Below are 27,581 nucleotides of genomic sequence, written 5' to 3' on the forward strand. Positions count from 1 at the left end.
GAATCAAATGATCCTGGACATCCCTTTATCTCTGAAGGTCCCAAATGTGATCTATTTGAAAGACTCCCTTCCTGACCATATGTCCTGCCAAATGGGAGATAATCGCAGGGAGTTAGCTTCTAATGTTTGTCTCAGGGAACGGAGCGGAGATTAGGCTGTGGGAACCAAGGTTATTGACTGTCGGACTAGATTCTCTCGCTGAAGGTCCCACAGAGTGGGGAAGAAGTCACCCAGCATATGGGAGAAATTGTGCCCAGTAATTTACACACTGCTGGGTCTTCTTTGGGATGGGTCCCACTCAAAGAGGGGAGAGCTTTGGTTTCACAAGAGATTTGCTGTAAGAACAGCTATAATACAAAAGGCAGTAGTCTCAGCGCCTTGTGACTGAGTCTCCTCCATCAGAATGCATCAATTCTGGTGGGTTGCTTCTGCTTTATCAGCTGAAATTCTACTGTATAGTCCTGCGGACTGTAGCAGTTAAGAGCACTGGCTTTCTCTTGAAGAGGACCTGGGTTTGGGTCCCAGCTCACAACTATCTGTAACTCCAGAGGTTCCAACACTCTTTTCTGCTCCCCTTGGGCACTGTATATTTGCATTAAAAAAGGAAAGCATATTTAAATACTTAGTATAGTGTCCACATTATATGTACTTACTAACTGTGCTACATCTGAAAAGGGCCTGTGGCACAAGACTCTAATCCCGGTTATTTGGGTGGCTGAAGCAGGGTTGTGAGTTTAAGGCTTGTCTGGGAAACTCAGACTGTCCCAAAATAAAGTAATAAGAAGGCTGGAGCTATATTTAGTGGAAAGGTATTTGCCTAGTATACACAAGGCTCTAGGTTCAATTCCTGGAACCACAATAAATTTTAAAACCGAGAACTGGTGAGATGGCTCAGTGGGTAAAGGTTCTTGCTGCACATGCTTGGCAGTCAGAGCTCAAATTCTGGAACCCACGTAAAGGTAGAAACAGAGAACTGATTCCCCAAAGTTATCTTCTGACCTCCCTACATAGCATCATTGCAGTCATGCCCCCTCATTATGGGCAAACACAGGTGTGCGCACACACACACACACACACACACACACACACACACCTTCTTCCTGCTGAGTGCTTTGATTAAAGGCAAGCACTACCACAACTGGCTTAAAAAAAAATTCTTCAGCTGGGCGGTGGTGGCACACGCCTTTAATCCCAGCACTCGGGAGGCAGAGCCAGGTGGATCTCTGTGAGTTCGAGGCCAGCCTGGTCTCCAAAGCGAGTTCCAGGAAAGGCGCAAAGCTACACAGAGAAACCCTGTCTCGAAAAACAAAAAAAAAAAAAACAAAAAATAAATAAATAAATAAATAAATTCTTCAAATAAAAGAAAAGAAAAGAAAAGTCTGGGTATGGTGGCTCACATTTGTAATACCAGCACTCAGATAAACTGAGGCAGGAGGACTGCCATGAGGTTCAGGTTAGCCTAGGCTATAGAGTGAGACCTCGTCTCAAAAAAACAAGATAGTCACTTGCAATTTAATGTATATGGAAGATATGGGTGGTGTAACTTTAATGCTAGCATTCAGGAAAAAAGGCAAAGGGACCACTGTGAGCTGGAGGTCAGCCTGGTCTACATAATGAAATAACAAAGTGGACCCCTGACCACATGTGCACATGCATACACATACACACACACACACACACACACACACACATACACACTCATAAATAAGTAAGTAAATAAAACACAATGGGCATCATCGTAAATAGCTTCTCCTATCCCAATTTTTCCTTCCCTTAATCTACTCTCAAATCAGCAAATAAATGGATTCTTTAAAATTTTTTTAATGTGTGCATGTATGTGTATATAACATATGTATGAGGTACATTTGTGCCATCATGCATCTGTAGTCAGAGAACAACCTTGGGTGTCCTCAACTTCCACCTTGTTTTTGAGGTAGGGTCTCTCATTTTGTTCCTGTGTTGCATAATCCAGACCAGCTGGCCTGTAAATTTCCAGAGGATTCTCCTGTCTTGGCCTCCCACCTCACCATAGGAATGATAGTATTATAGAAATGCACAGTTTTTCCATGGGTTCTGGAACTCAGGTCATAAAACTTATGTAGTTCTTTCACCTACTGAACCATAAACCCAGCCCCCAAATGGATTCTTTAACCCTGCAATGGCTTATTCTCACAACACTATCCCTCTTACTAATCTGTGATTCTCTTAGGCACATTACTGCCTTAGGGCCCTCTGCTTTTTTTTTTTTTTTTTTTTGTAAGCATTATCAATGACCTTTATCATTACTGAACACTTTTAAAAAGATCTATTATATATTCAGTGCAATCTGGATACATGACTAAAAAACAAGGAAGCAGACTATAGTTGTTCATTCTAAATATTAACTAAGGAATCTTAATATATAATTTTAGAATCTTTTTTTTATAGGTTTTTTTGAGATAGGGTTTCTCTGTGTAGCCCTGGCTGCTGTCCTGGAACTCATTCTGTAGACCAGGCTGGCCTTGAACTCACAGAGAACTGCCTGCTTCTGCCTCCTAAGTGCTGGGACTAAAGGTGTGCACCACTACTGCCTGGCTTCAAAACCATTTTTAAACATTTTGACTGTATGTATGTCTGTGCACCACATCAGTGCAGTGTCCACAGAGGCCAAAAGATGGTGTTGGATCCCATGGAACTGGAGTTATAAGATGGCTGTGCACTACCATATGGGCGCTGGGAATTGAACCCAGGTCCTCTGGAAGAGCAGCCAGTGCTCTTATCTGCTGAGCCATCTCTCCAGATGTTCAAAACCATTTTTAATTGACACATGCAAATTATATATATTTATCACCGATAGCATAGTGTACAAGTATATTGTGGAATTGGCTTAACTTAATTAACATACCCAATTTCTCAGGTATTTCTTTTTTATTTTTGAGTCAGTGTCTCATGTAGCCCAGACTGGGCTTAAATTCACTATGTAGCTGATGATAACCTTTTACTCCTGATCCTCCTTCCTCTACCTCCACTGTTGGGATTACAGATGTGGGCAACCATGCACAACTAGGTATTTACTTTTTGTGGTGAAACACTTAAAACCTACTTTCTTATCAACTTCCAAAATATGCTATCTTGTTATAACTGAATACTAGCCTGTACAAAAGAGATCTAGGACTTATTTCATACTAACTGAAAGTTTCAATCTTTTGCCCAACATCTGTCAACCTCCATCTTCTTACCCCTTACTAACCACATTCTACTAGACGGTGTCTTCAAGGTCTAGAAACAAAATTTTTAATAAAAAAATTTTTTTTGAGACAGAGTTTCTCTGTGTAACAGCACTGGCTGTCCTTGCACTCTCTTTGTAGACTAGGTTGGCCTTGAACTCACAGAGATCCACCTGCTTCTGCCTCCCTGAGTGCTGAGATTAAAGGTGTGTGCCACCACTGCCCAGCTATAAAATTCTAACATTTTGTGAAAAGGAATCATACTTTTTTTTGAGAGAGATAGGGTCTCTCTATGTAGCTCTGGCTGTCCTGGTTCTATAGACCAGGCTGGTCTCGAACTCACAGAGATCCATATGCCTCTGTATCCTGAGTGCTGAGATTAAAGGTGTATACTACCACGCCCAGATGATTTTTATTTTTTATGTATATGGGTATTTTACCAGCATGGATGTCTTTGTATTTTATGCATGCAGTGCCTGTGGAGGCCAGAAGAGACGTAAGATTCCCTGGAACTGGAGTTGTGGAAGGTTGCTAGCTGTCATGTTGGTGCTACGAATCAAACCTGGCTCCTCTGAAAGATTAGCAAGTGTTCTTAACCACTGAGCCACCTTTCTAGCTCTGGTTGTTGTTTTTAGATAATGTCTTGCTATGTAGCACAGGTTGGCATTGAATTCTTTCTTTTTTTGGTGGTGGTGGTGGGGGGGTAGGGTCTCTCTGAGTAGCCTCAGCTGTCCTGGAACTCACCCAGGTTGGCCCCGAACTCACAGAGATCTGCCTGCCTTTGCCTCCCAAGTGCTGGAATCACTTCTTTTTTAGAGGGGGTCTAAAGTGGCCCAGGCTGGTTTCTCAACTGACTACTTAACTGAGAATGTCCTTGAACTCGTGATCCTCCTGCTCCCACTTCCCAAGTACTGGTATTACAGGTGTGTGCCACTATGCTTGGCTGGCTCTGAGTTCTCCATCATCCTTTCTCAGTCTCTGGGAATGATGGCATTTCAGGAATATGCTACCATGTCTGGCAAGAAAAAAATGTATAAAATAAAACCTTAATATAAATCTTAAGGCATATCAGTCTTATTTTTTTTTAAAGACAGGGTTTCACTATGTGGCCCTGAGTGCTCTGGAAGTCTTTATGTGAACCAGGCTGGCCCTGAGTGCTCTGGAAGTCTTTATGTGAACCAGGCTGGCCTTGACGTCTGTTTGCCTCTCTCTCCTAAGTGCTGAGGTTAAGGCATTAGCATCATGCCCAGTAGTATATTGGTTTTATGAGCAATTCAACCTTATGGTTGAAGGTCAACATTTTTTCAGTTTGTTTGCTGAGGTTTCCCCTCCCAAAGCATATTTTCCCCTATTAACTAGAAAACCCAACTGCATTCTTTTTAGATAATTCAAGCTGTTACTTATCCCTCAAGATGACCATTATAAACACCTGGTTTTGGTGCAAAATAACATAGCTATGGGAGATTGGGATTGCCCATTGAACATGCCCTAGTATTTTTAAGAGTTTTGATCTATATTTGCATTTTAGGAAAAGACAAATAACAACAAAATGAAATTTAAGGTGTATTCTAGAAATGTATTAAGGTTTTAAGATGGGTGTGTAGATCACTCCTTTAATCTCAGCACCTGGCAGGTATATTTTTGAGTTGGAGGCCAGCCTGGTCTCCTATGGAGTTCCAGGACAGCCAGGGCTATTTAGTGAGATATAGTCTCTATAAATAAATAAATAAATAAATAAATAAATAAATAAATAAATAAATAAATAAATAAATAAAGGATTTTACTGTAGTGATGGATACACACACACACACACACACACACATATATCTCCAGCATGTATGAAAGCTACAAGGTATTAGTGTCAAATGCATTATTACAACATTGGTACAGTTTCTACTGTTTATGTATTTGCTTTCTACTACATAAAATGTTTATCATTTAAACTTCTTTCGAACGCTCCTCACTTTTTTACAATTAATTTCTGTGAGTCGGGAGTCTTGCTCCATGGGCTAGGCTAGCCTCCGACATGTGGGCTTAGGCATTCCTTCTGTCTGGAACTACAGGTGCCCACCACGGTACTGAGCTTGCTCCACTTATTTTCTACTCTACAGACATGACTTTTCAGGAATAGTTAATTCTTCGTGTAACATTCTTTTTTTTTCCATTCTAGAATTCTATTATAACGTTTATTACTTTAGAAGCCTTCGTATTCCAGTGCACATACCCAGAAATCGATGCATCAAAGGTTTAATACTACTTTAATGTGTGAGCTTTTTCTTAGTATTTAGACTTTGTACAGAATATTCATACAACTTTATGGTTCTCCTAGCAAACAACTTCAAGATCCATGTGAGGCTTTTAAAAAACTAATTAGCTTTACCTTTATTAAGCGGTATTAACTACTGAGCAAGAAAATCATGCACCGATTCAATGTCTAGCTTCCGAAGCTACGGGCTGTGACCCTCGCCCCTTCCTCTAGACAGCGAGTGACACAGGAGACACGAGCACCAACACAACCTACTTTCTCAAGAACCAGCCAGCGCTCACCCGTCAGATTTCAGGTGAGACTTGAAAACACAAGCCCTGTACACTTAGGCTCTTCTTCCCAACCCCACTTTCAAACAAACCACCAACAAACAAAAACAAAACCATGAAGTGTAATAAACCCCAATTCTTTTCTATCTTCTGCGAAAACCGCCTCTGGGAGGCGGAGAGGGGCTCAGGACCCTGCACCCACCCCGACCGCCTGCGTCCTCCCCAGCCCCGGGGAAGGGCGAGCACAGCTGGGACGCACAGGTCCACACACCGGACCTCACTGCTTGGCTCAGGCTCAGTCTCACGGGGTGCCAGCCGGCCGAGGCCAAGGCGGCGCCCTCCTTCGGCTTCTGGAGTTAGGGTCTCTCAGCGAAGCGCCAGAGCGCCCACAGACTCACCTCACCCAAGGAACGCCTGAGCAGAGCTCCGCGAGCGGAGCTTTCCCACAGGCATGGAGAGGGCGGCACCCAGGGGAGGGGCTTGCGCTCGCCCCGCCTGGTGGAGCGCGCCAGGTGAGCACGCGTGCGCAGTGGGACCGTAAACGACCCCGCCCCCTTCGCCTCGGCCCGCCTTCGTGGGGGCGGGCTCGCGAATGGGCGGGGCCGCGACGAAGTGGGTGGGGGGTGGAGAACGAGCGGCCGTGGACGGCGCCTGCGCGGTGGGCGTGATCCGGGCACTTAGGGCAGGATGAACGCTGCTTTCCAAGATGGCGACGGAGGGAGGAGGGAAGGAGATGAACGAGATTAAGACCCAATTCACCACCCGGGAAGGTCTGTACAAGCTGCTGCCGCACTCGGAGTACAGCCGGCCCAACCGGGTGCCCTTCAACTCGCAGGGATCCAACCCTGTCCGCGTCTCCTTCGTAAACCTCAACGACCAGTCTGGCAACGGCGACCGCCTCTGCTTCAATGTGGGCCGGGAGCTCTACTTCTATATCTACAAGGGGGTCCGCAAGGTACCGACCCGAGCGTCACCGGGGGCACGCCGGCGGTGCGGGCCGAAGCCGGGAGCTGGGCGGTGACAGCGAGGCCGGGGTGACCGGTGGGGGCGGCCGGCGCTGGTACTTTTGAGTGGGCCGGTAACTCCGCTGGGGTACTCCGGAGGAGAAGGGGTTCAGGAGTGAGGCGGATGACGGCTGCGGTGCCTCGAAAGGGAGGGGGCTCTGGAACCGGGGCGCGGACAGACCCCGGGAGCAGCTGGCTGCCTCCTCCCCGGTAGGGTCCGTCAGGTTCCGACACTGCCGGGGAGCGGGCCTGCGAGTCCCCGGAAGAGGTGCGGCGGCCGTCTTAGGTGGGCTCCCTTCCCGGGAGGCTCGAGAATCCTGCCCTGGGTGAGAGAACCGGGGCGCGAGTCGCCTTGGAAAGGTCCGTAAGGCGGAACCGGGACAGGGAGGCGGAGGACTTGGAGACTAGGTCAGAAAGGACCTGCTCGGCACGCAGGGCTACTCCACCTGCTGCCGCACTGACACTTCCTAGGAGCCTCTTCTCCTGGTGTCAACACTGTTTCCAAAAACCTTCCCGGGAGTACTGCTGTCATTGTCTCCGCGAGGGAACCTTCTCCTGAAAGATTTTTGAAGAGGGACATTCTGTCCCTTGTAGTATGAGAGGGCTGGGTACTCACGCTTGGGAGGTTGCAGTGATGTTTTCAATAAGCCAAGTTGCTTCAGAGGTGTTCTGGGTGAGTGAGCCTAGATTTATCTTGTCTAACGAGTCAGGCTGTCCCAAACAGGGAGGGATATGCCTTAAATGCTACTTTAAAGTAACCAGCCAAGAACTTAACAGTAATTCTGTGAAGCACGTCGTCGTGTTTTAAAATGTCTCGTTAAAAGCAGCAATTTATTGGCGCTTTTCCGCCTTTTTGTCATTGGCAATGTAGCTATGTTCTGAGAATTGCTTGTTTTTAACTTTTGACTGTTGAGTGAGGAAGTGATGTACCCCATAGCACCTCGGACGGAATGTGACAAGGTGATGAAAGATTAACTTACAAATGTTCAGTTAGTGGGAAAATAAATTGTCCATATTGAAGAGTACACACATTACCAAGGTTTAATATAGCCAAAGTCAGTTGGTTTTTCATATTGTGTTATATGGTTATGAGAACAAGGAAGGAGGTAATGGTATGCAAATGTAGCGTGTTTTTTTCTTTGGCCCAAGGTGAATCTTTGATTTGTGTTTAGTCAGTGTACTACGGTGTTGGAAGGTTTTGAAAACAGCCAGTTGGCTCTTTCCTCTCATTTGGGATTGGGAAAGTGGTTTGTAGTGTAGGAGCTGAAGTTTTAGTGTTACCTTCCAACCTTGTTACTGACTCATTGGTGACCTTGGGTACTTTTGAAACTTTTCCTCGCATTTCTTTACAAGAGAGGGCTGCAGTGCACATTATATATAATTCGTGACACAGTAGCTGTCATGGCCGTTAGAGTCCTGACACACTCAGCAGATGTAAATTAGAGAAGCAAGCATTAAGTGACTGTTAAAAGAAGCTGCCGTCTCAACATTCCTCCTCTGAATACCACAGTATTCAGATTTTTCTCTGGAAAACATTTTAAGACTATGTTATCAAAACAGATTTAGAGAGATGGCTCGGTGGGTAAGAACTTGCACTGCTCTTTCAGAGGACTCCAGTTCAGTTCCCAGAATCCATGTCAGGCTACTCACAACTGCCTGAAACTCCAGCTCCAGGGAATCTGATGCCCTTTTCTGGGTTCTGAGTACTCACTTATAGCGCGCGCGCGCACACACACACGTAATTTAAAAAATAAAATAAATCTTAGAAAAATTGTAATTAGATCCTACTGTGATTGTATACACCTGCAATCCTAGCACTCAAATTGTGATTTTTGTAGCCAGCCAGGACTATAGTTATCAAGTTCGAGGCCAGCCTGGGCTACAGTTAGCAAGTTTGAGGCAGATATGGGCTATATAAAACATGGGCTGTATAGTGGGACCCTACCTCAAATAAAACAAAACAAAACAAAACCAGGTGGGTGTGGTGGCACAAACCTTGACAGGTGGATCTCTTGAGTTCAAGGCCAGCCTGGCTTATGTAGAAGTCCAGGCCCATTAGGGCTACATAATATGAATATCTAATTCATACTCATAATATGAATATTCATAAATATAAATATCTCAAAAAACCAAAACACTCTCCCAATCCAAAACCTATCAAACAAAAATAATGATGATGTAAAAATACAACATACTTAATTAAAAGTTGAATTCACAGGGGCTGGAAGATTGCTCAGTAGTTAAGAGTACTTGGTGCTCTTCAGCGCCTAGCTTCCACATCAGGCAGCTCACAACCACTTGTAATCACTGCTCCAGCATATTCAAAGCCTTCTTCAGACCTCTTTGGGCACCTGCATACATGTGGCATTCAGACATACATGTGTAAGTAAGTAATAAAAAGTTTAAAGAGTGAAACTTATATTAATGATTGCTAGTTCAAGTATTGCTTCCTTTCCCTCATTTCCCCCCCCCCCCTCCAAGTTTTGGGTGTGGACAGAACCCCAGAGCCTCTGGCATGTTAGGCAAGTGTTCCCTTGAAGTGTTACACACCCAGTCCTGAAAGGCTTTTTTTCCAATTATTCTCAGGACAAACTTCATCTGGGTCTAGTAGCTCTGGTTTGCATAGTTAAAAGAAAAAAAAAAAGACCATTTGTTTAGAAGTATCCTTATAATGGTGTTCTAAGATCTTTTAAAAACTACGCTAAAACATCCTTTAAAACACATCTGAAGCCAGGCAGTGGTGGCGCACGCCTTTAATCTCAGCACTCAGGAGGCAGAAGCAGGCGGATTTCTGTAAGTTTGAGGCCAGGTGGTCTACAAAGCCAGTTCCAGGGGGAAAAAAAATGTCTGAAATACTGCCACATGCATTTAATCATAGCATTTGGGAGGCAGAGGCAGGCCTGGTCTACAAAATGAGTTCTAGGACAGCCAGGGCTACACAGAGAAACTCTGTCTCCAAAAAAAAAAAAAAAAGGTCAAAAGTCTGAAATACTTAAGTTGCCTTTAACTGGGTGATTTGAGTGCTTTGATACTTGGGGGTGTGTGTGTGTGTGTAAAATTTTATGTATCTATCTAGTAGATACATTTGTATTTTGTGGCAGATATTTAAACTCTTCTAGCTGTTGCAATTGAAGTTTTTCTTTCCATAACTGAGTTTGTACTTATTGTCATTTCTGAATATAATTGACTTTTTTTTTTTTTTTTGACAAGGTCTCATAGACCAGGCTGGCCTTGAACTTGTCAAGTAGCAGAGGATGATCTTGAACTCCTGATTCTCCTTGCCTTTATCTTTCAAGTTCTAGGAATACAGATGCTATAGGATGGTGACTTTTTTTTTTTTTTTTTTTCTGGTTCTGAGTTCTGATTTTAAAATAGAGCTAATAATTTGCCCTGTATAGTGGCTTGGGAGGGTTGAGAATAAGAGGCCACTTTTCACCATATAGTGAGACTCTTTCTCAACATAGCAAGCAAAATAGTTAATAGTCATCTTTAGTTAGGAAGTCAGAATTTACTTTTAGGTTAAGTAGTAAGTAGGTCTTTTACATTTTTGACAGTTGGCCATTTTGATATATTTTTGTTTTCTGCTTTTTTTCTTCAAGGAATATAAGAGGTGTGTGTGTGTGTGTGTGTGTGTGTGTGTGTGTGTGTGTGTGTGTGAGAGAGAGAGAGAGAGAGAGAGAGAGAGAGCGCGAGAGCGAGCGAGTGCGAGCGCGCACGCAAGCTCTGGGGATCAAACCCAAGGGCCTCATAATACATGTTAGGCAAGAGCTCTGCCACTGAGGCACATCCCGCAGCCCAAGGAATATAAATTTTACAGGTATTCGAATTACCTGGAAGCCCCAATTTGGGTGAGGTTTACAACTAAATTAAACACGTGTGAAATGGGTAATATTGAACCCAGGGCCTTAATGTATGCTGGGCAAACACTACCACTGAAGTATCTGTGTGCCTTTGCCCCTCAAATTATTTTTTGAGACAAGGTCTTACTATATAGCCTAGACTGACCTTGAATTTGTGTTCTGCCTGTGCAGGTTCTGGGATTACAGACATTTCACGAACTAAGTGTATGTGTTCTCTTTCTTCAGAGGAAGCATGGGGTCCTCAGGGACTGAAGTGTTAGGGAAGTAGTCTAACACTGAGAAGTATAATATAGGCTCTTTTAAATGCTTAGAGGTCAGAGTCTAGCACTAGATGGGACTTAGAGTATATGTAATTTCATCTCCCTCAGAAAATCAAGCCTAGAGAGAAGGTGTAAACATTTATTAGTGTTTTTCATTATAAGGAAAATGAAGCACATGTGAGCATAAAAAATTGTTTTAGACAAATCATACTTTTTGTTGTTGCTGTTTTCAAGACAGGGTTTCTCTGTATAACAGCCCTGGCTGCCTCTGCCTCCCCAGTGCTGGGATTAAAGGCATGTGCCACCATGCCGGGCCTGACTATCCAAGGATACTATATGTACATATATATCTTAGGCACTTCAGAATTTAGCCAGTGTTGGGTTACACATTTTCTGAGTTTTTTCTTTTTTCTTCTTTTTGACATAGGGTCTTACTATGTAGCTCTGGTTGGCCTGGAACTTACAGAGAGATCCTGTTGCCTTTGCCTCCTTACCCCCTGGTGTTCGGTTTAACATTTTAAAGGGCTGTAACACCATGCCAGGCCTTCACTGAATCTATATTAGCCTTATGAGGAGATGGAAACCCCTTCTCATAATCGAGGAAATCCAGAAGGAGATTTCTTATGTGCTGAGATGAGGTTTGTGAATCGGTTTTGCTTAGCTGAAGACAGTACGAACATCAGAATTAGTACTGCTCTAATCATTCAACAAAGATTTGAGTGACTACCATAATACTAGTAATATTGAGCAGGATGCTATGAGAGATGAGAAAGATGCCTCCCATAGAACTTTGAATTACTAGATTTTAAATATTTTATGACTTATTTTATCATTAAGAAAAAAAGATTGTTTTAGGAAAAAGATGCCAAAGGTAGCTATTTTATTGGACCTGCCCTTTTATTTTATGGAGACTGTTTTTACATAAATGTGAATGGTCTCCATTCACATCTCAGTTTGACTATCACTTCCCCCACAAGTCCTTATGTGAATTCACAGGTTAGATCAGTCCTCCTTTCCATGTTCTCACAGCACCCTGTGCTTTGCCTTCCTGACATTTTTTCAGTGTGTAATTCCCTGTGAGAATGTCTCTTCTGTAGACAAAGCTTCCTTACAGCGGATTTGGCTTTTCCTGTTCTTTCCTCTTTGCCCACTGCAGTGCTCATCATTGAGGCAGGACCTTTGCTGCTGTATCTCTTGAGTTGAATGACTCAATAAAGCTATGTCTACCCATGCTATACCTTCAAAAGATTTCCAAGAAGCTGGAAAACATCTAAGTTTGGGTCTAAAAGTAACATGGGTAATTTTTAGTAGTTCATATCTTTAAAAAAAATTTCCCAGCACTACCAATAGGTAGTAAAGTTTGCTTTCTTAAATTTTCAAGTTAGAGACAGTAAAGTAATAGAAAGTAAACAAATACTGCAGATAACTTTATTGTTGTTTTCGAGACAGGTCTTACTTTGTAGCCCTGGCAGACCTCCAGGCTCACTATGTAGACCAAGCTGGCCTGGAACTCATAGATCTGCCTACCTTTCCTTCCTCAGTGCTGGTCTAAAAGGTATGTGCCCCCATACCTGGCTTGCAGATTGCTTTTTTTGATCTGTTGCTATCAAATCACACCACCTACAAGACTCATGTACTAGGAACAATTGCTTTAAGATTATGGTCTGTGGGGCATGGTGTTGCACTCCTCTAGTACTAGCACTTGGAAGGGGAGGCAAGAGGACCAGGATTTCAAGGCCAGCCTTGGATACATAAGACCCTATCTCAAAAAGCCAAACCAAATCAAACCAACTCTCTTAGATTTACTCAGCATGCAGATCAAATATCCTTACTCATCCCTTCCCTCTCATTTCAGATCCACACCATGAATGTACTGCTCAGGATGTTATTGGTGGGATTCCTATGATACATGGGAATTCAATTTAGATGGTTCTAAGGCCTGGTAGTTCTTAAGGTTGTATGATTCCATACTCAATTTTAAAAGTAAAATAAATTTGTCTTTCCACTGGGGAGATGCTGTTAATATTTTAGATTCCTTACTTCTTTTTTCTCCGAGACAGGGTTTCTTTATGTAGCCCTGGCCATACCCCTGGCTGTTCTGGAACTCCATCTGTAGACCAGGCTGGCCTTGAACTCAGAGAATCACCTGCCTCTGCCCTCGCCTCCAGAGTGCTGGGATTAAAGGTGTGTGCCACCACAACCTGGCGGTTCGTTGCTTCTTAAGTTTAAATTTGGTGAGGTATTTGCAAAAGCAAGTTGAAAATACTGTGACCTCTAGGTCTCTGTGCTAGTTAAGGTTTATACTTGATATGCTTGAATGAAGTTGGGGCCAAAAGAACCAGCTGACACCATTTCAGGTTTATTAAGGAAAGTGGATGGTGGACCAGTTTGGAAGAGGATGAACATTTGTCTTGTTGTTAAAAGCTGCAGGACCACCTGTTGGTGATGTTGGAGGACTACGTGCTTTTTATGGAGAGTGAGCTACATGCCACACACACTCCTCACTGGCTTTAGATACTGGATGGCTTTAGGAGGTCCTATTCAAACCCTTCTGTTCCTTCCTCCTTCCTCCTTCCTCTCCCTCCTCTCCCTCCTCTCCCACCCTGCTCTCCTCTCAGTATTTTTCTTTATCTACATAGGGGATTGAACCTAAGGCCTTGAGCATGCTGGGCAAACATTCTACCACTGAGCTATAAGTCTACCTTTTTTAAGTTTTGGGTTAAAAAATGTTTTTTAGATTGACTTAACTGTCTTGTTTTGCCAGCATATGTGGTTGTGCACTGTGTGTGCCTGGTACCTGTGAAGGGTATCAGATCCTCTGGAACTGAAGTTAAGGATGGTTGTGAACCACCATGTGGGTGCTGAGAAGTGAACCTGAATCCTCTGCTAGAGCAAGAAATGCTCTTAACTGATGAGCCACTTCTATAGCCTGTTCCACATTTTTTTTTTTTTTTTTTTGTAGTTTTTGAGTCACAGTCTTGGTCTTAGTAACTTGTCCAGGCTGGCCTTGCCTCATGCAGCCCAGGAGGCTTTGAACTTTTGTCCTCCTGCCTCAGCCTCCTGAGTAGCTGAGATTTCAGACTTGTGCCACTAGTGTCAACCCCCTTTGTAATTACATTTATTTGTTTGCTTATTGTGTGTTATATGTGGGCATGTGTGCCAGAGTATGCATGAGGATGTCAAAGGACAACTTGTGGGAGTTAGTTCTTTACTTCTACCTTGTTGCGTTCTGGGAATTGAACCCTGGTCATCAGTCTTGATGCAAGTTCCTTACGCACTGAACTGTATTGATGACCCCTCCATTTGTAATTTTTCTTTTAAAGACAGGCTGTTTCTAGGTAGCCCTTGCTGGCCTGAGATGCACTAGTAGACCAGTCTGGCCTTGAATTGAACAGAGATCCACCTGCCTCGGTTTCCCTAGTGTTGGAATTAAGGCAGAGTACCACCACACCTGACATCCGTTTGTAATTTTGTATACTCTTTTTCATTTATAATTTTAAAGAGACTTGTTATATAAGAACTCACTATGTAGACCAGGCTGGCCTCAAACTCAGAGACCTGCCTCTGCCTCCTGAGTGCTGGTACTAAAGGTGTGCACCACTGCTACCTAGCAAGATTTATTCTTTTTCTGGTGGCAGGAGTTTATTCTCTAGTCCAGGCTAGCCTGAACTCCTTCTCAGGCTCCCACATGCATGGGAGCCACATGATTACAGGCATGAGCTATCATGCCTGGATCTACTCTATTTTTTTTTTTTCTTCCTTGAGACAGGGTTTCTCTGTGCAGCCCTGGTTGTCCTGGAACTGCTCTGTAGACCAGGCTGGCCTTGAACTCAGGATCCACCTGCCTTTCTCTTCTGAGTGCCTTGGCTTAATAACTTTTTTTAAATTAAATTTTGTGGTTGTTGTTTGGTAGTGCCAAAGGAAGATGAGGGAGGAACATGGGTCTTGCTGTGTAGCCCAGGCTGGCTTAGAGTTCATGGCAATCCTCCCACCCTAACTTCCTGGGTGCTGGGTGGATAGATGTGCACCATCATCACATTTGCCTTACTTTAAGAAATCTTGTATGTAATCTAGTAGGGCACACATTGGATTGCTGAGTGGCTGGAAACCTTTGCTTATTTCCATTAAGAACTGCTTTCTGACTTCTGAGATAGTGATAAGATTTTTTTTAACTTTAGAATCTCGCATCCTGAGTGGAAAGCATTGTAGTTATTATTTAAAATAGGAAATACTTACCTCTCTAGAGGGCCATGCATCTCTTGAATTCAAAGATGAGAGTAGTAACAAATGATCCATGAGTGGATTTGAGCAGCAATAAGAAGCACAGAGTGGACTGGAGAAATGACTCATTCAGAGAACCCAGGATTGAGTCCCAGCACTCACATGGCAGCTCACAGCCATCTGTGTTCCTGCTCCGTGAGTCTGACACAAAAAAATTGAAGATTCACAGAGAGTATGTCAATGAAGCAGCCATAATGTCATTCTTTTTTTTAACATTTATTTTTACCATTTTTAATTATGTGTGTGTGCATGTGTGCGCGCGCGTGCGTGTGTGTGCATGTGTGTGTATGTATGTGGCACACGCGCGTGCACATATGGATATGAATGCTAGTAGAGGCCAGAGGCATCCGATTCTTTGGAGCAGGATTATCCATGGAGCTGGAGTTATATAGGTAGCTGTGAGCTGCTTGAGTGGTGCTGTTGATGGAGCTCAAGTCTTCTGCAAGAGCAGTCAGTATACCCTCTTTCACTGCTGTGCCATCTCTCCACCTCCTGAGTGCTAGTCTTACTGCAAGTGTTGTGAAGCATGTCTACCAAATACTGTGTGCAGTGTGGAGACCAAGTCCTAAGTCCTGCCTTCGAGAAGCTTGTTAATGTAGTTACTGTCTTGGAGTTAATGCTAGTGATGTAGTGGTACTGTGTTAGGAACAGAGCTTGAACAAGAAGAACCACAGCAGTGTGCTTTTCATTAGCTGGTTTGGCTGTAGAGCTAAAGAAACTTTTAAAATATAGTTAGTAAAGTGCCTGCCATTCAAGCAAGAGGACTTGAGCTTAGATTCCCCAGGACCCCAATAAAAGCCAGGCCCAGTAGTGCTGTGCTTGTAGCCCCAGTACTAGGGTGGGAAGGGAGAGATGGCAAGACAGGCAGATGCCTGAATCTCATTAGTTCAGCTTGTAGAACCAAAGAGCCTCAGGCTCACTAAGACCCTGCCTCAAAAATAAATAAATAAATGAAGTGGTGAGTGGTGGAGAAAAGATACCAGTGTCAGCCTCTGTCTGCCGTACATGTGCACACGTGCACTGACCAATGAGCACGCTACACACAATTTAAAGAGCGGTATGAAGAGTTTGTATTTGATGTTTTAGAGAGCATTTCTTCTTGTTTTTCAGTGAGGTTAATTTGTACAGAATTATGAACTGTGGTCCTATTTGATTATTCAACAGAAGGCATTAAAAAATTAACTGAATTACAATGTGGTGCTACATTCTTGTGACCCAGCACTGGAGAGGTTGGGCAGGAGGATTAATAGAGTTTGACCCTAGCCTAATCTGTAGTGAGACCCTGTTTCAAAAAACAACACCAATAGGGTGGGTCATGGTGGCATGCGCCTTTAATCCCAGTACTCAGGCAGAGGTAGTCAGACAGATCTCTGTGACCTGTCTCTGCCAGCCTGGTTTATGTAGCAAGTTCTGGGTCAGCCAGAGCTACATAGTTAGACCCTGTCTCCAAAAAATAAAAATAATAACTCCATCATTAGATGAACATTTTGTCTGTGGTGTTAGTTACAGATTGTTTCTCCCTACGTCACTGTTTGTCTTCTACCTTTCCTTATGATGGTGGGATGTACTCAACAATGGATTTTCTTCCCTTTTGTTCTTGTTTTTGTTTTTTCGAGACAGGGTTTCTCTATGTAGCCCTGGCTGTCCTGGAACTTTTTCTGTAGACCAGGCTGGCCTCTAATTCACAGATCTGCCTACCTGAGTGCTGGAATTAAAGGCATGCACTACCATCAACTCCTGGCTAACTGAGCTATTTTTACAGTCCCTGTTTTAATACAGTTTTGAGCCACAGTTAACCAGTTTAACTAATTGCCATTCTCCAAGGTTTATATAAGAGGTAAATGATTTATATTTTAATAGTTAGTGATGAAATTTAACAGACTTTTGGAAACAAGATGAAAACTGAAGTGTGCTACAAAAAAGAGTTGGTGGGCTGATTCATTGGTGGTTTATGAGTTATATACCTGAGTGTTTTGTAACATTAGGTGAGTTTTTGTAATAATAAGTAATAGGAAACTCACTTAGAGGGATGAAATTGGCTTATATCATTGAATATTTGGCTGGAAACCAGATCTATTTGCTACGATTCTCTTGGTTCTGCTTCCCATCAGCCTGCCAGCCTAGCTGCTGTGGCCAAATGCTGGAGAGGTGATAGGCTCTCATCTCTGGACCACATGGGCCAGAGTGAGGTCAGTATTCTGCAGGAGAATGAACAGTTTTTCTAATCAGTCTCTCAGAAGAATAAGATTATTTCTTAGAAGCCTCTGGCAAATCTTTGATTCACTGTCCCAACTTGGATTACTAACGCATTTCTGTTGCTGCTGGAAATACACACCAGTCCAGTTTTGGCTTAGCCGCTCCTTTGGATTATCCAGTTTCCTCTTTGCTCTGGAAATCACTCTGGAACTGGGAAATGCCCTATCCGACAAGAAGGTGCTCTACAGAGAGATACTGAAGAGGCAACCAAGAGAGACATGAGCTACACCGAGGGTCTTGTGGGGTTTGGGGCCTAGAAGGAATAAACACTTGGGCACAGCCGAGGAGAAGAGAGCACAGAAAAACTGAGCGCAGCACCTTGGAGCTGGCACACTGGCCTGCCTGCTTTGCACACCTGTCCTTCATTCCTCTTGCTGTTTGGCTGCGGTAACTCTGGGGCCTCTTCATCTAGTCCTCTGTTTTGTTTTAACCTGTTTCCTCTTTTAGACTAAGGTTTCTTGAGGACAGAAACCATACCTTATTTGTCCATATCCATTAAACTGCCAATACATAGTAAGCATGTTGTTTTTACTTTTATTTTTAAGTTTTATTTACCTATCTATGTACTCTGAGACAGGATCTCAGTATTTAACCCGGGCTGGCCTCAGACTTGACAGTTCTGGTGGCGCACGCCTTTGATTTCAGCACTCAGGGGTTAAAGGCAGGCTGACCTCTGTGAGTTTTTGGCCAGCCTAGTTTACAGAGTCAATTCTAGGCCAGAGAGGAATACAGAGAGACCCTGTCTCAATAAATAAATAAATAAATAAATAGTTGGTTTAAATTATAATCCTCTAAGGACCCCCTTGAATGAGTCAGGTGATCTTTCCATCCCTTTCAGTGCCCTTTGTGGAGGTAGGCTTGCCAGCCCCTTTCCCATGGGTTGAGAAACATTTAGAAATTAGCCATCCAGCTGGCCTCTTGTACTATTGGACATCTTCTGTCTAACTCAGGAGGAAGCAGTGTAGTCTGGTGTCCTGAATGCCTGAAGCTCGCTTTGTGTTCCTTATCCTGGAGTCCTGGGAGAAAAGTCTATCCTTGACCTTCTAGAAAAACTACTACTGCCCTGTCACTTCTTTCCTGTTGGTTACAGGAGTTGTATGACTCCTTTCATCCCCCTCCCCAATTCAAGTCTAGGTGTTCATGTAGATAGCAAGACTGAGGGCAGTATTATCTTAACTAACTAAAAATAGTGGCTGTTGTCCTCTGGGCTTCCCATGATGCGCCAAAGTTTTGAGTTTCCACGAGAGCTCAGATGGTGGAGGTGGAGTGGCTTCTCGGAGCTTGAATAGACCAAGCGGTCCAATCGCCTCTCCTTGTGCCCCTTGAAGCTCTCTTCTTAGACTCTCATTTTTCTTTCTTTCCTGTGGTTCTGCTCTGATTTCTTGGCTGCTTCAGCTTATTGTAGACTTTGTTGCCTCTCTCATGATTGTTCCTTTGATAGTGCCTGTCTTCAGATACTGTGATTTCATTTGTACTGTGTGGCCATCGAGCACTGTGGCTACTTGGTTCCGTGGCTTCTGTGGCCACCCTATAGTCCCAGTCTACCTCTGGCATGCTCTACTACAGTGATACTCAGGGTCTTACAACATCAGCTGGAACTTTTCAGCTTCAGAATCTGAATTTACATAAAGCCATTACCTTTTAGGTTGATGTTGGCCCCTCAGTGTCAAATTCAACATGGCACTAGGGCTGTTCAACTTCTTGCCACCAAATCCACTGGATACCATTCAACTTCTCAGCAGCATTAGGCACCGTTGTTTATTTACTTACTTACTATCAATCTTACGTTGTTATTTATTTTAGTTTGTTTTTGGTGGGGCATGCTTGTTAGGGAACAATTTGTGAGAGTTGATACTTTTCTTCTATTAGGTGGAGCTTAGGGACTGAACTCAGGTCATTAGGCTTGGCTCTAAATGTTCCCTTACCTGTTGAGCAGTCTTACTGAGTGCCTGTTTGTTTGTTTATATATTTACTTTTAAGCCAAGGTCTTGCTATATAGCTCAGGCTAGCCTTGGACTTTGTATGTAGTCCAGGCTGCCCCTGAACTCTGCCGTCTTGTCTGTCTCAGCTTCCTGAGTACTAGGGTTACAGGTGGGCTTCAACTTGGTTGTCTTGACACTTTAAATTTTTACTTTATTATTAATGTTGTGGTGTATGTGTGTAGGCACGTGTGCCATGTGGAGGTCAGAGGATGATCTTCAGGAGTTGGTTCTCTCCTTTCCACTGTGTGGGTTTCTGGTCAGGGACAGCACTAAGGCTTGTACAGCAAGCACTGTGACCTGCTGACATCTCCCCCTCCCCCATTTTGACACTTAAATCCTGACTTCACCTTTCTGGCCCACATGTCTCTGGAGGCTTTTCTTGGTTCATGTTCTAGATTTTAACTGTTGGGTTTCCTCAATGACTTAGTCTTAATTCCTTTCTCAATTCTATTATGTTTCTCGGCTGCATTTAAAATCATATTTCCCTCTTGTTCCTGAAATAGTTTGTTTATGCCCTTTTCCCCCTAGGAAAAAGTATTTATTACAGTAAATGAACCCAGTGGGCATTTCTGTAAGAGCACAAATCAGTTAGGGCAATTAAAACTTAAACTAACATATGCTCCACCCAAGCCCTGCCTCAGTCCCCTTCAGCTGTAGATCTTCTTTCTTGAGAGTGAGTGGCCTTGCCAGTGTTCTCCAGCTCCTCTTACCGTATGCTTTTGGGCCGTTGTCTCTAGTCCTAGATGTAGCCATCTCTGTGTCAAAACCGTCGCTTCCCTTCTGCTCTAGACCTGCTTTGGCGTAGATGGTGCTAGCCCCCCCCCCCCCCCATCACTGGCTTGAGCTTTATCCTCCTCAGTCAGATTTAATTTTTCCCCCTAACAGATTTACAAGATTGCTTGTTAAATGTTTTGTTTTCAAGTTCGGTGTGGTGGCTAATGCTTGTAATCTCAATACCCAGGAGACAGAGACAGAAGATTGCTGCGGGTTAAATGCCAGTTTGGACCACATAGTGAGACCCCTACCGACACACACACACACACACACACACACACACACACACACACACACACACACAGCTCCTTTTTCTGTTTTATGTATGTTGACGTGTTCTCTTTATTCCTTTAGTTTTCTTTAAGTTTGTGCTCTGTTTTTTTCCCTAGCTTCCTGAATAAAGACATGTTTACTCTTGTTTTTAAATGATAGGCTCAGTGTTCCTGTGAACTTTATTGCTTTAGCAGCCTCCCATATATTAGGTAAGTGGTAACAAGTCTTTGGGATCAGAGTAGCTTGTTATTTCATTTCTTACTCCCTCCTTAACTCTTGATTCTAAGCTAGCAGTTTTTAGTTTCTATTAATGTACTTTTTCTTTTAAAATGATTCGATTGGTGAGTATGTGTGTGTGCATGTGTATGCTATGGTATGTGTGCGGACAGAAGTCAAAAGACAGCTTTGGGAGATGGTTCCCCTTCCACTGCACTCTAGAGATTGAACTCAGGTCATCAGAATTGGATAGCAAGCCCTTTTATTCTCAGAGCCATCTCCCTAGCCCGTACTTTTTCTTTAATTATTAAAGTTTTAAAAAGTTCCATTCATTTACTTGGCAGGGGATGAGGAAGGATACATGCATTACATGGCATCCAGTGGAGGTCTGAGAACAACTTGTGGGAGTCGGCTCTCCTTCCATCATATGGGTCCCTAGAAAAGAACTCAGTCACCTGCGGAGACATCTCACTGACCCTCACTGTGTCTGTCCTCCACAAAACATTTCAATTCTGCTGTCACATGCTGCTTTCTCTCCCTCTCCTAGCTTTCCCCAGGCTCTTGTTGAGTCCCTTTTGAAAGTCCGCCTTGACTGTACCTGCCCATGTTTGCTCCCTCCTGGCCGACCTTTATAGTTATTAACTCTCTACAAATGTGATGCCATTCCTGGGCTTACAGCCTTTCAGTGACATTTATTTGTTTGTTTGTTTATTGAAACAAGGCCTCATGTGGCCCAGGCTAACCTCACACTGGCTGTGCAGCTGAAGATGACCTTGAATTTATGATCCTTCTGCTGCCACCTGCAAGTACTGAGGTTATATACATAACTCTCTCTACCATGCTTGGAGTACTGACTCCTGTTGATTCTACCACAAAAAAAACAAAATTATTTTCCCGGAATGTAGCTCAGTGGTAGGCTACTTGTCTAGCAGCATGCCTAGCATGCATGATTCCGTCCCCAGCACTACAGATGGACAAACCCCCTAACCATGACCTACTCGCACTGCATGAGCCCTGGCCTTATTTGCAGCTCTTCCATTCTCTTGCTAATTCACTGGCTTCCAGTTAGTCCCTCTGTTAAGCATTAAGCTTCTGCACATGTATGTGCTGTTTTCTCTGCCGGGAGTGTTGTTTTACTCTTTTCCCTTTGGACTTCTCTAAAGGGGAGCTGCACCCACCCTCTATTATCAGAGCAGTGACATGAGCTGTGTTCCCTCTGTGACTAGATCATTCCCCATTAGCCTCAAGGCTGGCTCCCTCACCTTTTCTGATTTCTGCCTGTGGTAGTTGGAATGAGAATGGCCCCCATAGGCTCATGTTGGAGTGCGTGGTTCCTGGTTGGTGGAACTGTTCGGGAAGGACTGTCAGATGTGACCTTGTTGGAGGAGGTGTGTCACTGGGGCTGTGCTTTGAGGTTTCAGAAGACTTCAACCATTCACAGTCTCTTTGCCTTCAGCTTGTGAATCAAAATGTGAGCCCTCAGGTGTTCCTGCCACTGTGCCTTTGCCCCTCCTCCTCATGGGCTCGGACCCTCTGAAGCCACCACTTCATGCTTTCTTTTCTAAGTGGCCGTGGTCATTTGTTTTATTGCAGCAATAGAAAAGTCGCTAAGATATCACCTGAATGTGATTCTGCCATTCCTTTCCAGAGCCCAACTGCCATCTTAACTTTATCCCTTTTGGGGGCATGGGATGGGAGTAGCTTTTCCTTTCCACAGGGTTTCATTCTGAAGTCCAGGCAGTCCTAGAACTCATTCTGTAGCTCAGGATGGCTTTGATCTCATGGTAATCTTTCTGCATCAGCTGAGATTATGGACATGAGCAGCATACACAGCTTGACTTTTCTTCCTAGTCCTTATTACTGTCTGATTCTCATCTAACTTCCTAGCCCTACAGGAAGAGGTATTGATTATCTTCACTCCTGAGACCTAAGTTAAAAGGAAATGTGGCAGTCAGGACTCCCAGGGCCAAATTCTCAGCACACGGGAGGTCTCTTTGTCCCAGAGGGCTGGGGATAAGGGGAAAGACAGGAGACAGAGGAGGAGGGAGAAGGGGAGGGGACAAGGGAGAGGGGGCAGGGGGACTTGTCCTGAGGGACAAAGGTCTGCATCCAGATAGAGAGGAGACAGTGGGGCACATAGGAAAATGGTAGTTTATAAAGGTGAAATGGGGAACCCCATGTTAGGATGAAGGGTTTACTTTTTGTTTTTGTTTTTTTTTTTGAGACAAGGTTTCTTTGTGTAGACCAGGCTGGTCTTGAACTCACAGAGATCCACCTGAGTGCTGGGATTAAAGGTGTGCACCACCATGCCTGGCTTGAGGTGTTTAATTTTATTTGGACATGTTAATTAGGTAATCCAAAGGGGGCTTCTGATTACTGAACTTCAATACTTTGATAGCTGGACCTTGCTAGTCAGCCTCAGGAAGAGAAAGTGGCCAAATAAGGGACTAGATCTTGGTGACTAGCTTTAGGGATGTCATCTAGCAGTTTTTAGCAAGACAGGGAATGGGAGAGAAGGGCAAGGCCTGCCAGAGCCATGTGTGCCAGGCCTGCTGGCTAGTCCCTTCCTAAGTGTCTAAAGCAGTGCCTGGCACATAGAATAGAATTTAGTGAGTACTGGTTGAGTGAACTGTAAGAACTTATCTAAGGTGAGTTAGTAAGAAAGTCTTTACTTAGGACTTAGGTATTATGGCTTCTTGTTTGGCCTGTTTTTTTCTTTAAATAGCCAATACATTTGCATGGTTCAAAAATCAAAGGATAGTCAATAAAAAGTTTCTTACATCCTGGCTCCAGGCACCGTGTTCTCACAGATAACCAGTATTGGAGCTGGGGATGTGGACCTGTGGTTCCATGGGTAGAACAATTAATTGCTTATCATATACAAGGTCCTGGGTTCTGCCCAAAAGAAAACCAGAAATAACCTGGAGACAGCCTATAATACAAGACACAAAATTATAGGTGTATCCCATCTTTTCCAAAATGCAAAATTTAGCATTGGCATGTTTATACCTTGTCTTATTTTTACCTTTTGATTTTAATTTAATTTATTTTTATGAATATGAGTATTTTACCTGTACATATATGTGTGTGATGCCCTCAAAGGTCAAAGGAGGATGTCAGATCCTCTGGAACTGGAGTTACTAATGGTTGTGAAACCACCACGTGGATGCTGGGAACCGAACTCTGGTCTTCTGCTAGAGCAACAGCTGCTCTTAACTGCTAAGTCATCTCCCCAGCCCCCCTTATTTTTATTTTTTAAATAAACTAGTCTTTGGAGGTTGGTTTTTGTTAGTGTATGAAAAACTTCTTTATTTTAATGAGCTCACAGTATCTCATTGTCTTAATTTACTGCAATTCCTTCTTTGATGGAGATTGAACTGTGCTGTTTAAAGTAACCTTCTATACAGCCATTTGACCATGTGGGTAGAGTACCTGATAATAAACTATTCTGTGTGGAATTTCTGGGTCAAAAGACATACATTTGTGATTTGGAGCAACTCAGCCACAGTACCTTGTGCAGGTTATACCAGTTTTTACTTCTGGCACAGTGTACTGTTGATCTCTGCCAGTGTGACAGATGAGACATGGTGGTGTCAATGGAGATATTGTGTCTCACAGTTGGAATCACACTGAGTGCATGTGTTTAAGAGCCTTTGTATTTCTTTTTCCTTCTTTTGAGACAGGATCATACTGTGTATCCATTGGCTGGCCCGGAGCTCAAAGAGATCTGCCTGCCTCTGCTGTCCACCACACCCCACACCTGACACTGTTCTGTGTTTTTGAGACGTTAGTCCAGGCCGACCTTGCTATGTGTACAGGTCACGCGGGCCTTGAGCATTTCTGATCCTTCCGTTTCCCTTCGTAGTGCTGGCACTAAAGGGACATGTTGCCATGCCCAGCTGAGAATCATTGCGTTTTTTATGAGTTGTCCAGGTCTCTACCCTCCTTTTTTCTAGTAAGATTTTGGTCTTTTGTTTGTTTCTTGAGACAAACTCTCTCTTTGTTAGAAAGCACTATGTTACAGGCTGGCCTTGAACCTGCTGGATCCTTGTGTCTCAGCGTCCCAAGTGATGAGGATTACAGTGTGAACCTGGCTTCTGATTTTCTTTTAAGTTCGCGGTTAGTATTTGTGCGTGCGTGCGTGATAGGGCGCTGCGGTGTGGGGGTCAGGGGACGGCGGTGGCTCTGCTGTCGCCTTCGCCTCGCGCCAGTTGTCTTTCCTTCCAGTGTTGAGTTAAGAACAGTGCTGGACAGACAGCCTGTGGATAACCTTTGTGTCAAAACAAGTCTGTGAATTTTCAGGTTGTAAGTGAAGATGCAGAGATGAAGAGTAATTGTAGTAATGGCTACATAACATTATATACCACATTTAAGTCACATGTATAAAAACTGAAGAAATAAGCCGTTTTTTCTTCTTCCTGCATTGGGAATACCATTTGAGACCTCTTTGCTAATGCCTGGTCACATCAGGTTAACTGCTGTAGTTAGGATGAGGATTGATTCTCTTGTACCTGTTGTACAACGGTTTCCTCCAGAGACTTGCCTTCAGCCGGAAGATAAAAAACTCAAAATAGCTCCAGGAAATCCCTGAAACTAACCTGATTCACTAGGACCCTCCCTTCCAGAGGAAAAATAAAGCTGCAAAGACGACTCTGAGACCAGACTGGCTGCTTGGGAGAAGCAAATACCAGACCAGTTGCCTGAAAAAGGGTTAACCACCTGAGGCTCCTGGGAAGAGTTGAGCTGCCTGCAGTCTGTGTAGTGTGCTCCAGGGTCCTAGCTTTTGTGAGTTGTCTGTCACCCAAGCTGGGGTGGGCTTTGGTGATGCAGCTCTCTTTGAGTCATCCTGCTCCTGTAAGTGACCTCACCCGTACTGCAGTAAGTAACCCCAGTAAAACTCACCGGCTCACCGAGCTGGTCTTCGGTGGTATCTGTACTCTGTTCTGTCGTGGGCTCCTAGTCTTCTCTGCTGCATCTCTCCAGGAAAACTTGTCACAGAAGGAAAGTTTTGTCACACAGTAGCACCTATATTCTCATGCTTTGTTGGCACTCATCATGGTACCTCCCCCTGGTAGAGCAAAGGTCCAGTGGGGCTCTAGTGAGCAGACCGTGTTTCATGGTCACCTGCATTAGAGTTGGTGATGATTCTTTCCTGCTGGCTCTTTCTTCCTATTCCCATGTCACTTAGCCTGGCCTTAACTAACCATTGTCCAGTCTGTTCTTAGTCACCATTTTTATCAACTTGCCTGTGATGGCTCACTTTTCTAATGACATCAAATCCAAGCTGAGTCTACTAAATAAGCTCACCTGCCAATGGCTTCCTCAGAATCTCTCGTTTCTCTTGAGAAGATTGTCTCACAAAGATTGAACTGGTTGTGCTGAAATCATTGCTGCCTTTCCACACCTGTTTTGTATGCCTGTCTCAGTTTTCTCTTGGGTACTTCACCACACCTTTCTGCCTGCCTATAATACTTCTAAATGTTTACATATACAAAAACTGCCCGTCTAGGTGTAGAGGGATGGCTCAGCTGTTAAGAGCATTTTCTGCTCTTATGGAAGATCCAGGTTTGGTTTCCTGTACCCACACAGCAGCTCACAACTGTCTATAATTCCAGTTTTAAGATATGTAACACTCTCTTCTGTCCTCTGAGGGCACCAGGCATACACATGGTACACATACATACATGCAGGCAAAACAGCCATACATTTTTTGTTTTTTTGTTTTGAGATAGGGTCTCACTATGTACCTCTGGCTGTCCTGGAACTCATTCTGTAGACCAGGCTGGCCTCAAACTCACAGAGATCCTCCTGCCTCTACCTCCCTAGTTCTGAGATTAAAGGCATGTGCCACCATCGCCTGGCTTGATTTATTCTTAGGAAAACACTTCTCAACATTTGCCTATTTATTTTAAAGGATTAAAAAATTCTCTTTATTTACATTTATTTGTTTGTTTTATGGGTGCGTGCATGCCATGACAAGCATGTGGAGGTCAAAGGACACCATGTGAGAGTCAGTTCTCCCCACCATGTGGTGTCTGGGGATTGAACTCAGGTTGTCAGGCTTGGTAGCAAGAGCCCTTACCTGCTGAGCCATCTCACTGGCTCTGTAAAAGATGTTTTTAAGGATACAAATAAGCAGGTAGATGAGGAGGTACATAGGGCAAAGTCTGGAAAGGGGCTAAGCCCAGGGCTTCTGTGTCAGTGGAGTTGAAGGGTACAGCACTCCCCGCCCATAGGTGAGTTTTTGTTTGCCTGTGAGACTACATGCATTCAGTTGTCCAGATGCTTTCTGAACCCTGTCCTTTGGGTTTTTGTTTTGTTTTGCTTCCTGTACTTGTTAATGTTATTGCTTGTTGATTTTCTTTGTTGTTGCTGCTGTTTTTGAAATAGTGTCTTACTCTGTGGCCCAGCCTGGTTGGGAACGTAATATGTAGCCTAGGCTGGCCTTCAACCCTCAGTTATCTATCCCCCTACTATGGCCTCTTGAATGCTGGGATTACAGGTGTGCACCACTATGCTAGACACTCAGTGGTGTTTCTTTTTGAGACAGGGTCTTACTGTGTAGCTTAGTTTACCTTGATCCTTCTAGTTCCTCTTGTCTCAGTTTCCCTAGTGCTGGGCTTCTGGGCATGGCCTGCCATACCTGCATTTTACTTTCACCGTGTTTCCCAGGGTGGTCTTGACCTTATGGACTCAAATGATCCTGTCATTTCAACCTCCCAAGCCGCTGGAACTATAAATGTATACCTCTATGTCTGGCTCCTTTGGGGTTTCTATGGAGACATGGTAGCTTTTTGTAGACTAGGTGAGGAAACCCAAAGAGGCCTGTCTGATGAGATTCTTCAGCAATCCTTCCTCCAGAATGTAGGTGGCATATCATAATCCTAACACTTGCGGGGAGATAGAGGCAGGAGGATCAGAAGTTCAGAGTCAT

General features: G+C 43.9%; 1 protein-coding gene and 1 long non-coding RNA gene across 7 annotated transcripts in view; one reads left to right on the forward strand and one right to left on the reverse strand.

The window, feature by feature from the left end:
• The window catches only part of LOC131924590 (uncharacterized), a 32,476-nt gene extending 25,113 nt beyond the window's left edge, over positions 1 to 7,363 (reverse strand). Inside the window, exon 1 of one of the 2 annotated variants that reach the window (XR_009382941.1) lies at positions 6,140 to 7,363. This is a non-coding gene — a long non-coding RNA (uncharacterized LOC131924590). Of the gene's footprint in view, positions 1 to 5,943; positions 6,040 to 6,139 lie in introns of those variants that run through there. The other variant, XR_009382942.1, reaches the window with a different exon arrangement.
• Positions 5,703 to 27,581, forward strand: part of Wdr20 (WD repeat domain 20) — a 63,376-nt gene continuing 41,497 nt past the window's right edge. For 2 of the 5 annotated variants that reach the window (XM_059279877.1, XM_059279878.1), the window contains exon 1: positions 6,350 to 6,696. In XM_059279877.1, coding sequence (XP_059135860.1) covers positions 6,448 to 6,696 — 249 coding nt within the window. In that variant the 5' untranslated portion in view covers positions 6,350 to 6,447. Of the gene's footprint in view, positions 5,768 to 6,342; positions 6,697 to 27,581 lie in introns of those variants that run through there. The other 3 variants (XM_059279881.1, XM_059279882.1, XM_059279879.1) reach the window with 3 other exon arrangements.

Source organism: Peromyscus eremicus, chromosome 14 (genome assembly GCF_949786415.1).
Source record: "Peromyscus eremicus chromosome 14, PerEre_H2_v1, whole genome shotgun sequence".
In the NCBI taxonomy this organism is placed as follows: Eukaryota; Metazoa; Chordata; class Mammalia; order Rodentia; family Cricetidae; genus Peromyscus; species Peromyscus eremicus.